The sequence below is a fragment of the Perca flavescens genome, chromosome 17 (genome assembly GCF_004354835.1).
Source record: "Perca flavescens isolate YP-PL-M2 chromosome 17, PFLA_1.0, whole genome shotgun sequence".
Lineage (NCBI taxonomy): Eukaryota > Metazoa > Chordata > Actinopteri > Perciformes > Percidae > Perca > Perca flavescens.
Genome location: NC_041347.1, coordinates 33,746,544 through 33,759,043, shown reverse-complemented (window position 1 = coordinate 33,759,043; position 12,500 = coordinate 33,746,544). Strand labels below are relative to the sequence as shown.

At 38.4% G+C, this 12,500-nt stretch overlaps 2 protein-coding genes across 2 annotated transcripts in view; one reads left to right on the top strand and one right to left on the bottom strand.

Moving 5' to 3' along the window:
- Positions 1–12,500, bottom strand: part of LOC114571635 (nuclear factor 7, brain-like) — a 430,007-nt gene that overhangs the window by 294,847 nt on the left and 122,660 nt on the right. The gene's annotated exons all lie outside the window — the stretch shown is intronic.
- The window catches only part of syndig1 (synapse differentiation inducing 1), a 15,843-nt gene continuing 10,690 nt past the window's right edge, over positions 7,348–12,500 (top strand). The window contains exons 1-2 of the mRNA XM_028602995.1: positions 7,348–7,538; positions 8,296–8,611. Coding sequence (XP_028458796.1) covers positions 7,348–7,538; positions 8,296–8,611 — 507 coding nt within the window. The remainder of the gene's footprint in view (positions 7,539–8,295; positions 8,612–12,500) is intronic.

Sequence of the window (12,500 nt, the reverse complement as noted above, 5' to 3'; positions counted from 1 at the left end):
ATATAGGCCTTAGTGGTCCCCTAATACTGTATCTGAAGTCTCTTTTATATAGACCTTAGTGGTCCCCTAATACTGTATCTGAAGTCTCTTTTATATAGGCCTTAGTGGTCCCCTAATACTGTATCTGAAGTCTCTTTTATATAGACCTTAGTGGTCCCCTAATACTGTATCTGAAGTCTCTTTTATATAGACCTTAGTGGTCCTCTAATACTGTATCTGAACTCTCTTTTATATAGACTCCTGATTGGTCCATCTGAGCTTTCATTTTCTCAAAGGCAGAGCAGGATACCCAGGGCTCTGTTTACACCTATCACCATTTCTAGCCACTGGGGGACCATAGGCAGGCTTGGGGAACTCATATTAATGTTAAAAAACCTCATAAAGTGAAATTGTAATGCCATGGGACCTTTAAATAACTCAACACACATATCCATTATAAGATGAACTGGAACCTGTGTTTTTTTTTTGAAGTTCTAATGCTCCACAAGAGATTGCTGACCGGCCACGGAGCAGGCAGAGGAGAGCGAGAGCAGCGTATGAAAGGGTCTGGTAAATAAATTATAACATGTATATTAGATCTGTCAGTCTTCCTCTATCACAGGCACCGATTTATGTTTTCCTCCGTGGGTGCTCACGGAAATGGACAGTGGCCGACACGAACACACCCGCCTATTAACTGGATAATAAAGCCGTAGAGTAGGCTATCTTTCAACTCAGGACATCGCCACTTCTCACAAATACAGATTGGAGATGAGATGAGAAGTTGAACTGACACATAACCACGATCAGCGCTCACACGCCCCACTTAGCACCAACTGCAATGTTTAATTTTAAATGAATGAAGCCTATACTGGCAGTCTGGCACACGCAAGGGGGTAAACCTCTCCCCCGGAACGTGTAGCTCCTATGGAGCCATTCTGATGCTAACAAGCCATCACCTCCCGTTAGCATCCCATTGACTCCCATTCATTCTGACGTCACTTTAACAGAGAATAACTTTACATCTGAAGCGTTTAAAGACTCTATTTGTCTGTTGTTTATTTCTAAAGAAACACGACAATGTATAAAAGGCTCCATTACCTTGTAGCTCACGTTATGGCTCCGTAGCAGACGCTTTTATAACAATAGGCTAACGATTGGGTCATAACCACGAGACTTACTGTCACACAGTAGAGGAATTACCGTATAGTACAGGAGAAGCTCACAGGCAGTTTGGACTTCCATTAGCTGTTTAGGTTTAATTACTAATGTTAACTAGCATGTTAGTGATCAGTAATTACTAATGTTAACTAGCATGTTAGTGATCAGTAATTACTAATGTTAACTAGCATGTTAGTGATCAGTAATTACTAATGTTAACTAGCATGTTAGTGATCAGTAATTAGCCTGTGTCTATGTTATCTCCTTACATATACCTACACTCTCCGTCTCTGTGAGATTGGGAATGATTGAGATTTCTCTCTCACAGCTACCAGAAGACTTCACACTTTCAGACACGTTGCTCACGTCACATCTACGTCTTCAAGCTCAGTTGGAGGCTGCTCAGTAACACTCAGCCAGCACCGGGAAAGAGACTTCTGATATCCTCCACTGGTCTCAGACCAGAGACACGGGATCTGCTGGTCCAGTTTATATATGTCAATGGGTACACGTGGATGCTCAGTATTTTCCGTGGGTGCTCGAGCTTGGGGCAATGTTCACTATATTCCATCTTCATGTCAGTGACGATACTTTTGGCAACAGGTGGCACAGTTAGCTATAGGGTTGCATTCTCAAAGAAAGCAACTCCAAACTTGGGTTGCTGTCATGTTGCGATTTTTGTTGGGTCAGACCCATCTGCTAGCGATGGGGGACCGGGACTGTGACTTTCACCCAGTAAACAGGTGATCATGTCCCGAAGAAGTTAAGGAGAAAACACAAGACTTTCACCCAGGAAACAGGTGTTCATGTCCTGAAGAAGTTAAGGAGAAAACACAAGACTTTCACCCAGGAAACAGGTGTTCATGTCCCGAAGAAGTTAAGGAGAAAACACAAGACTTTCACCCAGGAAACAGATAATCATGTCCCGAAGAAGTTAAGGAGAAAACACAAGACTTTCCCCCAGGAAATAGGTGTTCCTGTCCTGAAGAAGTTTAGGAGAAAACACAAGACTTTCACCCAGGAAATAGGTGTTCATGTCCTGAAGAAGTTAAGGAGAAAACACAAGACTTTCACCCAGGAAACAGGTGTTCATGTGCTGAAAAAGTTAAGGTGAAAACACAAGACTTTCACCCAGGAAACAGGTGTTCATGTCCCGAAGAAGTTAAGGAAAAAAAAAAAGACTTTCACCCAGGAAACAGATGATCATGTCCCGAAGAAGTTAAGGAAAAAAAAAAAGACTTTCACCCAGTAAACAGGTGATCATGTCCCGAAGAAGTTAAGGAGAAAACACAAGACTTTCACCCAGGAAACAGGTGTTCATGTCCTGAAGAAGTTAAGGAGAAAACACAAGACTTTCACCCAGGAAACAGGTGTTCATGTCCCGAAGAAGTTAAGGAGAAAACACAAGACTTTCACCCAGGAAACAGATGATCATGTCCCGAAGAAGTTAAGGAGAAAACACAAGACTTTCACCCAGGAAATAGGTGTTCCTGTCCTGAAGAAGTTTAGGAGAAAACACAAGACTTTCACCCAGGAAATAGGTGTTCATGTCCTGAAGAAGTTAAGGAGAAAACACAAGACTTTCACCCAGGAAACAGGTGTTCATGTGCTGAAAAAGTTAAGGTGAAAACACAAGACTTTCACCCAGGAAACAGGTGTTCATGTCCTGAAGAAGTTAAGGAAAAAAAAAAAGACTTTCACCCAGGAAACAGATGATCGTGTCCTGGAGAAGTTAAGGAGAAAACACAAGACTTTCACCCAGGAAACAGGTGTTCATGTCCCGAAGAAGTTAAGGAAAAAAAAAAAGACTTTCACCCAGGAAACAGATGATCGTGTCCTGGAGAAGTTAAGGAGAAAACACAAGACTTTCACCCAGGAAACAGATGATCATGTCCCGAAGAAGTTAAGGAGAAAACACAAGACTTTCACCCAGGAAATAGGTGTTCATGTCCTGAAGAAGTTTAGGAGAAAACACAAGACTTTCACCCAGGAAATAGGTGTTCATGTCCTGAAGAAGTTAAGGAGAAAACACAAGACTTTCACCCAGGAAACAGGTGTTAATGTGCTGAAAAAGTTAAGGTGAAAACACAAGACTTTCACCCAGGAAACAGGTGTTCATGTCCCGAAGAAGTTAAGGAAAAAAAAAAAAAAAATACTTTCACCCAGGAAACAGATGATCGTGTCCTGGAGAAGTTAAGGAGAAAACACAAGACTTTCACCCAGGAAACAGATGATCATGTCCCGAAGAAGTTAAGGAGAAAACACAAGACTTTCACCCAGGAAACAGGTGTTCATGTCCTGGAAGAAGTTAAGGAGAAAACACAAGACTTTCACCCAGGAAACAGGTGTTCATGTCCCGGAGAAGTTAAGGAGAAAACACAAGACTTTCACCCAGGAAACAGATGATCATGTCCCGAAGAAGTTAAGGAGAAAACACAAGACTTTCACCCAGGAAACAGGTGTTCATGTCCTGGAAGAAGTTATGGAGAAAACACAAGACTTTCACCCAGGAAACAGGTGATCATGTCCCAAAGAAGTTAAGGAGAAAACACAAGACTTTCACCCAGGAAACAGGTGATCATGTCCCGAAGAAGTTAAGGAGAAAACACAAGACTTTCACCCAGGAAACAGGTGTTCATGTCCTGGAAGAAGTTAAGGAGAAAACACAAGACTTTCACCCAGGAAACAGGTGTTCATGTGCTGAAAAAGTTAAGGTGAAAACACAAGACTTTCACCCAGGAAACAGGTGTTCATGTCCCGAAGAAGTTAAGGAGAAAACACAAGACTTTCACCCAGGAAACAGGTGATCATGTCCCGAAGAAGTTAAGGAGAAAACACAAGACTTTCACCCAGGAAACAGGTGTTCGTGTCCCGGAGAAGTTAAGGAGAAAACACAAGACTTTCACCCAGGAAACAGATGATCGTGTCCTGGAGAAGTTAAGGAGAAAACACAAGACTTTCACCCAGGAAACAGATGATCATGTCCCGAAGAAGTTAAGGAGAAAACACAAGACTTTCACCCAGGAAACAGGTGTTCATGTCCTGGAAGAAGTTAAGGAGAAAACACAAGACTTTCACCCAGGAAACAGGTGTTCATGTCCCGGAGAAGTTAAGGAGAAAACACAAGACTTTCACCCAGGAAACAGGTGATCATGTCCCGAAGAAGTTAAGGAGAAAACACAAGACTTTCACCCAGGAAACAGGTGTTCATGTCCTGAAGAAGTTAAGGAGAAAACACAAGACTTTCACCCAGGAAACAGGTGTTCATGTCCCGAAGAAGTTAAGGAGAAAACACAAGACTTTCACCCAGGAAACAGATGATCATGTCCCGAAGAAGTTAAGGAGAAAACACAAGACTTTCACCCAGGAAATAGGTGTTCATGTCCTGAAGAAGTTAAGGAAAAAAAAAAAGACTTTCACCCAGGAAACAGATGATCGTGTCCTGGAGAAGTTAAGGAGAAAACACAAGACTTTCACCCAGGAAACAGATGATCATGTCCCGAAGAAGTTAAGGAGAAAACACAAGACTTTCACCCAGGAAACAGATGATCATGTCCCGAAGAAGTTAAGGAGAAAACACAAGACTTTCACCCAGGAAATAGGTGTTCATGTCCTGAAGAAGTTTAGGAGAAAACACAAGACTTTCACCCAGGAAATAGGTGTTCATGTCCTGAAGAAGTTAAGGAGAAAACACAAGACTTTCACCCAGGAAACAGGTGTTCATGTGCTGAAAAAGTTAAGGTGAAAACACAAGACTTTCACCCAGGAAACAGGTGTTCATGTCCCGAAGAAGTTAAGGAAAAAAAAAAAGACTTTCACCCAGGAAACAGATGATCGTGTCCTGGAGAAATTAAGGAGAAAACACAAGACTTTCACCCAGGAAACAGATGATCGTGTCCCGAAGAAGTTAAGGAGAAAACACAAGACTTTCACCCAGGAAACAGGTGTTCATGTCCTGGAAGAAGTTAAGGAGAAAACACAAGACTTTCACCCAGGAAACAGGTGTTCATGTCCCGGAGAAGTTAAGGAGAAAACACAAGACTTTCACCCAGGAAACAGATGATCATGTCCCGAAGAAGTTAAGGAGAAAACACAAGACTTTCACCCAGGAAACAGGTGTTCATGTCCTGGAAGAAGTTATGGAGAAAACACAAGACTTTCACCCAGGAAAAAGGTGATCATGTCCCAAAGAAGTTAAGGAGAAAACACAAGACTTTCACCCAGGAAACAGGTGATCATGTCCCGAAGAAGTTAAGGAGAAAACACAAGACTTTCACCCAGGAAACAGGTGATCATGTCCCGAAGAAGTTAAGGAGAAAACACAAGACCTTCACCCAGGAAACAGGTGTTCATGTCCTGGAAGAAGTTAAGGAGAAAACACAAGACTTTCACCCAGGAAATAGGTGTTCATGTCCTGAAGAAGTTAAGGAGAAAACACAAGACTTTCACCCAGGAAACAGGTGTTCATGTGCTGGAAGAAGTTAAGGAGAAAACACAAGACTTTCACCCAGGAAACAGGTGTTCATGTCCCGAAGAAGTTAAGGAGAAAACACAAGACTTTCACCCAGGAAACAGGTGTTCATGTCCTGGAAGAAGTTAAGGAGAAAACACAAGACTTTCACCCAGGAAACAGGTGTTCATGTCCTGAAGAAGTTAAGGAGAAAACACAAGACTTTCACCCAGGAAACAGATGATCATGTCCCGAAGAAGTTAAGGAGAAAACACAAGACTTTCACCCAGGAAACAGGTGTTCATGTCCTGGAAGAAGTTAAGGAGAAAACACAAGACTTTCACCCAGGAAACAGGTGATCATGTCCCAAAGAAGTTAAGGAGAAAACACAAGACTTTCACCCAGGAAACAGGTGATCATGTCCCGAAGAAGTTAAGGAGAAAACACAAGACTTTCACCCAGGAAACAGGTGATCATGTCCCCAGAAGTTAAGGAGAAAACACAAGACTTTCACCCAGGAAACAGGTGTTCATGTCCTGGAAGAAGTTAAGGAGAAAACACAAGACTTTCACCCAGGAAACAGGTGTTCATGTCCTGAAGAAGTTAAGGAGAAAACACAAGACTTTCACCCAGGAAACAGGTGTTCATGTCCTGAAGAAGTTAAGGAGAAAACACAAGACTTTCATCCAGGAAATAGGTGTTCATGTCCCGAAGAAGTTAAGGAGAAAACACAAGACTTTCACCCAGGAAACAGGTGTTCATGTCCTGGAAGAAGTTAAGGAGAAAACACAAGACTTTCACCCAGGAAACAGGTGTTCATGTCCCGGAGAAGTTAAGGAGAAAACACAAGACTTTCACCCAGGAAACAGGTGATCATGTCCCGAAGAAGTTAAGGAGAAAACACAAGACTTTCACCCAGGAAACAGGTTTTCGTGTCCCGGAGAAGTTAAGGAGAAAACACAAGATTTTCACCCAGGAAACAGATGATCATGTCCCGGAGAAGTTAAGGAGAAAACACAAGACTTTCACCCAGGAAACAGGTGATCATGTCCCAAAGAAGTTAAGGAGAAAACACAAGACTTTCACCCAGGAAACAGGTGATCATGTCCCGAAGAAGTTAAGGAGAAAACACAAGACTTTCACCCAGGAAACAGGTGATCATGTCCCGAAGAAGTTAAGGAGAAAACACAAGACCTTCACCCAGGAAACAGGTGTTCATGTCCTGGAAGAAGTTAAGGAGAAAACACAAGACTTTCACCCAGGAAACAGGTGATCATGTCCCAAAGAAGTTAAGGAGAAAAGACAAGACTTTCACCCAGGAAACAGGTGATCATGTCCCAAAGAAGTTTAGGAGAAAACACAAGACTTTCACCCAGGAAACAGGTGTTCATGTCCTGAAGAAGTTAAGGAGAAAACAGAAGACTTTCACCCAGGAAACAGGTGTTCCTGTCCTGTCATCTTATGTTACGTATCGTATCTTATCGTATCTATATTATATTACGTACGTTATTTACATATATTATCTTAAGCATCTTTCTTTTCTTTCATTTTACCTACTGCTGTCTAAACTTAACTGTCATGTAGTCAGCAGCTCTAATTTCTGAGAATATCATACCTTCTTTCCTTCCTTTTTTGAGAAGAGGAAAGGTCTGAAGTTGTACTGTTTTTTTTTTTTTCTGTTTCTCAGGAGAGTTCATGCTGCGATGTCTGACCTCTGACCTCTGACCTCTCTGAGAGACGCCTCTGAGGAGGGAGGGATGGAGGGAGGAGAAGAATCGGAAGCCTCCTCCGAACCGGGGAGAGACTCGCCGAGGGAAAGAGAAAGAGGAGAAACCTGCAGACAAAATGGCGTCATCAACACCCAGCAGCTGTCGGTTTACTCCACTCCGCAGTATCCGGGTCTGGATACAAGCGGGGGAGGAGGAAGAGGAGAAAGCAACCTGGACAGGTAGCCCATACATTAGCAAATATTTGAATGGAGTTTGGTGTGTCAACCGTATCGTATGTTACGTGTTTCATGTTACGTATCGTATCTTACATACCTAATTTTACGTATCGTATCTTATGTTACGTATCTTATCTTACATATATCATGTTATGTATCATATGTTACGTATGTTATGTTACGTATTGTATTGTATCTTACGTATCTTATGTTACGTATTGTATTGTATCTTATCTTATCTTATGTATCTTATGTTAAGTATCTTATGTTAAGTATCGTATCTTATGTTACGTATATTATGTTATGTATCGTATCTTATGTTACGTATATTATGTTACTTATCGTATCTTATGTTACGTATATTATGTTACGTATTGTATATTATGTTACGTATCTTATGTTACGGATATTATATTACGTATCTTATGTTACATATCGTATCTTATGTTACATATTGTATCTTATGTTACGTATCAATCAATCAATCAAAATGTATTTATATAGCACTTCACAGGAACCAACAGGTATCCAAAGTGCTTAACATCAGAAACTATGATGAAAAACACATATCATACAAAAGAAAGAATGAACATTTTTTTTATGTATTTATTATGTATCTTACGTATCTTACATATCTTATGTTATGTATCTTTTGTTAAGTATCTTATCTTATGTTATGTATCTTATGTTACATATCGTACCTTATGTTACGTATTGTATATTATGTATCTTACGTATCTTTTCTTATCTTACGTTAAAGAGGAGGAAGTAGGGCTCCCCCTCAGATCCTGAACCCCGGCGCTCTCCACCCCCACCAGATGGCGCCGGGCATCCTGCGGTACCCGGAGGGCATCCAGCGGTACCCGGAGGGTGTGCTGCGGGCGTGGGGGGAGGCCAGCGGCGGTGGGGGAGACTGGTGCGAGACGACGTTCATCGAGGGGCTTGGCTCCGACGCCAGGGAGGTGCTGATGTTTGACGGGAAGTTTCGGGACTTTTCCGGCGAGGACGCAAAGATTCCCACGCTGTCGTACGACATCGACGACGACGACGACGACGGAGAGTTCCAAGAGCTCGAGGTGAGGACGGACATCAGAGGGAAATAAAACCCTTTAATTCAATTCAAGTTTTATTTATAGTGTCAACAGAGCTGGCTCTAATGCCGCCTTCACACTGGCAGTTGAAATCAGCTCCGTAAGGAACTGACATTTTGACTTGTCATAGTAGGAAAAGCACACCTGAAAGTGATAACCTTAACGATGGTTCAGTTCCATTAAGTGTCCCAGGAAGCTATTTCAGTAAGTCAGCATGCACAATACCAGGACCTCTCCTAAGTGGAATGCAGCCATCATTAATGGTTTTGAGCACACCTGTGCTTTTCCTACTATGACATGTCAACATGTCTGCCGTGAGAAAGGTCAATACGCAATACACCCCCAGCAGACGTCGTACTACGCTGTTGAAAAGCTTCGGAAGCGACTCACAAAAATGTCGGAGAGACTAGAACGACTGACAAGTGTCTGAATGTACGATTGTCTATGACCTCTCTTATACAGATATAAACAGAAAGACTGCTGCGTGGAGAAAAGCTGCCCAGGACGTTGACATGTCACGTCGGTTAAATGTGATATAGGGTATAATGTAAATGTCAATTGTTAAATGTGATATAGGGTATAATGTCAATAGTTAAATGTGATATAGGTAATAATGTCAATAGTTAAATGTGATATAGGTAATAATGTCAATAGTTAAATGTGATATAGGTAATAATGTCAATAGTTAAATGTGATATAGGGTAAAATGTCAATAGTTAAATGTGATATAGGGTATAATGTCAATAGTTAAATGTGATATAGGGTATAATGTCAATAGTTAAATGTGATATAGGTAATAATGTCAATAGTTAAATGTGATATAGGGTATAATGTAAATGTCAATAGTTAAATGTGATATAGGGTATAATGTCAATAGTTAAATGTGATATAGGGTATAATGTCAATAGTTAAATGTGATATAGGGTATAATGTAAATGTCAATAGTTAAATGTGATATAGGGTATAATGTCAATAGCTGAATGTGATATAGGGTATAATGTCAATAGTTAAATGTGATATAGGGTAAAATGTCAATAGTTAAATGTGATATAGGGTATAATGTAATTGTCAATAGTTAAATGTGATATAGTGGTATAATGTCAATAGTTAAATGTGATATAGGGTATAATGTAAATGTCAATAGTTAAATGTGATATTGTGGTATAATGTCAATAGTTAAATGTGATATAGTGGTATAATGTCAATAGTTAAATGTTATATAGGGTATAATGTAAATGTCAATAGTTAAATGTGATATAGGGTATAATGTAAATGTCAATAGTTAAATGTGATATAGGGTATAATGTAAATGTCAATAGTTAAATGTGATATAGGGTATAATGTAAATGTCAATAGTTAAATGTGATATAGGGTATAATGTCAATAGTTAAATGTGATATAGGGTATAATGTCAATAGTTAAATGTGATATAGGGTATAATGTAAATGTCAATAGTTAAATGTGATATAGGTAATAATGTCAATAGTTAAATGTGATATAGGGTATAATGTAAATGTCAATAGTTAAATGTGATATAGGGTATAATGTCAATAGTTAAATGTGATATAGGGTATAATGTAAATGTCAATAGTTAAATGTGATATAGGGTATAATGTCAATAGTTAAATGTGATATAGGGTATAATGTAAATGTCAATAGTTAAATGTGATATAGGTAATAATGTCAATAGTTAAATGTGATATAGGGTATAAATGTAAATGTCAATAGTTAAATGTGATATAGGGTATAATGTCAATAGTTAAATGTGATATAGGGTATAATGTAAATGTCAATAGTTAAATGTGATATAGGGTATAATGTCAATAGCTAATGGGATATAGGGTATAATGTAAATGTCAATAGTTAAATGTGATATAGGGTATAATGTAAATGTCAATAGTTAAATGTGATATAGGGTATAATGTCAATAGTTAAATGTGATATAGAGTATAATGTCAATAGTTAAATGTGATATAGGTAATAATGTCAATAGTTAAATGTGATATAGGGTATAATGTCAATAGTTAAATGTGATATAGGGTATAATGTAAATGTCAATAGTTAAATGTGATATAGGGTATAATGTCAATAGTTAAATGTGATATAGGGTATAATGTAAATGTCAATAGTTAAATGTGATATAGGGTATAATGTCAATAGCTGAATGTGATATAGGGTATAATGTCAATAGTTAAATGTGATATAGGTAAAATGTCAATAGTTAAATGTGATATAGGGTATAATGTAAATGTCAATAGTTAAATGCGATATATGGTATAATGTCAATAGCTGAATGTGATATAGGGTATAATGTCAATAGTTAAATGTGATATAGGGTAAAATGTCAATAGTTAAATGTGATATAGGGTATAATGTAAATGTCAATAGTTAAATGTGATATAGTGGTATAATGTCAATAGTTAAATGTGATATAGGGTATAATGTAAATGTCAATAGTTAAATGTGATATAGTGGTATAATGTCAATAGTTAAATGTGATATAGTGGTATAATGTCAATAGTTAAATGTTATATAGGGTATAATGTAAATGTCAATAGTTAAATGTTATATAGGGTATAATGTAAATGTCAATAGTTAAATGTGATATAGGGTATAATGTAAATGTCAATAGTTAAATGTGATATAGGGTATAATGTAAATGTCAATAGTTAAATGTGATATAGGGTATAATGTAAATGTCAATAGTTAAATGTGATATAGGGTATAATGTCAATAGTTAAATGTGATATAGGGTATAATGTAAATGTCAATAGTTAAATGTGATATAGTGGTATAATGTCAATAGTTAAATGTGATATAGGGTATAATGTAAATGTCAGTAGTTAAATGTGATATAGTGGTATAATGTCAATAGTTAAATGTGATATAGTGGTATAATGTCAATAGTTAAATGTGATATAGTGGTATAATGTCAATAGTTAAATGTTATATAGGGTATAATGTAAATGTCAATAGTTAAATGTGATATAGGGTATAATGTAAATGTCAATAGTTAAATGTGATATAGGGTATAATGTCAATAGTTAAATGTGATTATATAGCGGTATAATGTCAGTAGTTTGATGTCTGTTGCTAGCTAACCAATTAGCATTAGCAGCTGTTTATCAGTACCATAGCAACGCTAACTTCCGCTGGAATTGTCGGATAGGAACCGTCCGTAGCCTTTCGCAAGAATTACGTTGTTTGAACGCATCCAGATGACCAACTGACACAATTTCTTTCGCACTGCACTCGTTCAGACCCGGTTCGGACCCATTCCTTGCGGTCTGCGGTGTTTTTTACGTCTTTACCCACCAGAAAGGTGTCTGACGTGCTGCTGCTGCTAGCCTTGTCTGGACACACGGATGTTTCCCATGAACGTAAATATATACTGATCTGATTACAGCAAAGACAACGTCGGCAGTATCAACGGCAAAATAAGCTCCAGAAATTTTCCTTCTGGATTGACAGGTGCAATATGAGAAAATCGATATTTTTTTAAAAATTACATTCATATATCTGCATTTATATCAAAACTTCGAGACTTTCAAACATCAACATGTCATTTATTAATATGTATTTGTGTCTAAATAATATACAGTACAGGCCAAAAGTTTGGACACACCTCATTCAATGTGTTTCTTTATTTTCATGACTATTTACATTGTAGATTCTCACTGAAGGCATCAAAACTATGAATGAACACATATGGAATTATGTACTTAACAAGAAAGTGTGAAATAACTGAAAACATGTCTTATATTTTAGATTCTTCAAAGTAGCCACCCTTTGCTTTTTTTGATAACTCTGCAAACCCTTGGTGTTCTCTCAATGAGCTTCATGAGGTAGTCACCTGAAATGGTTTTACCTTCAC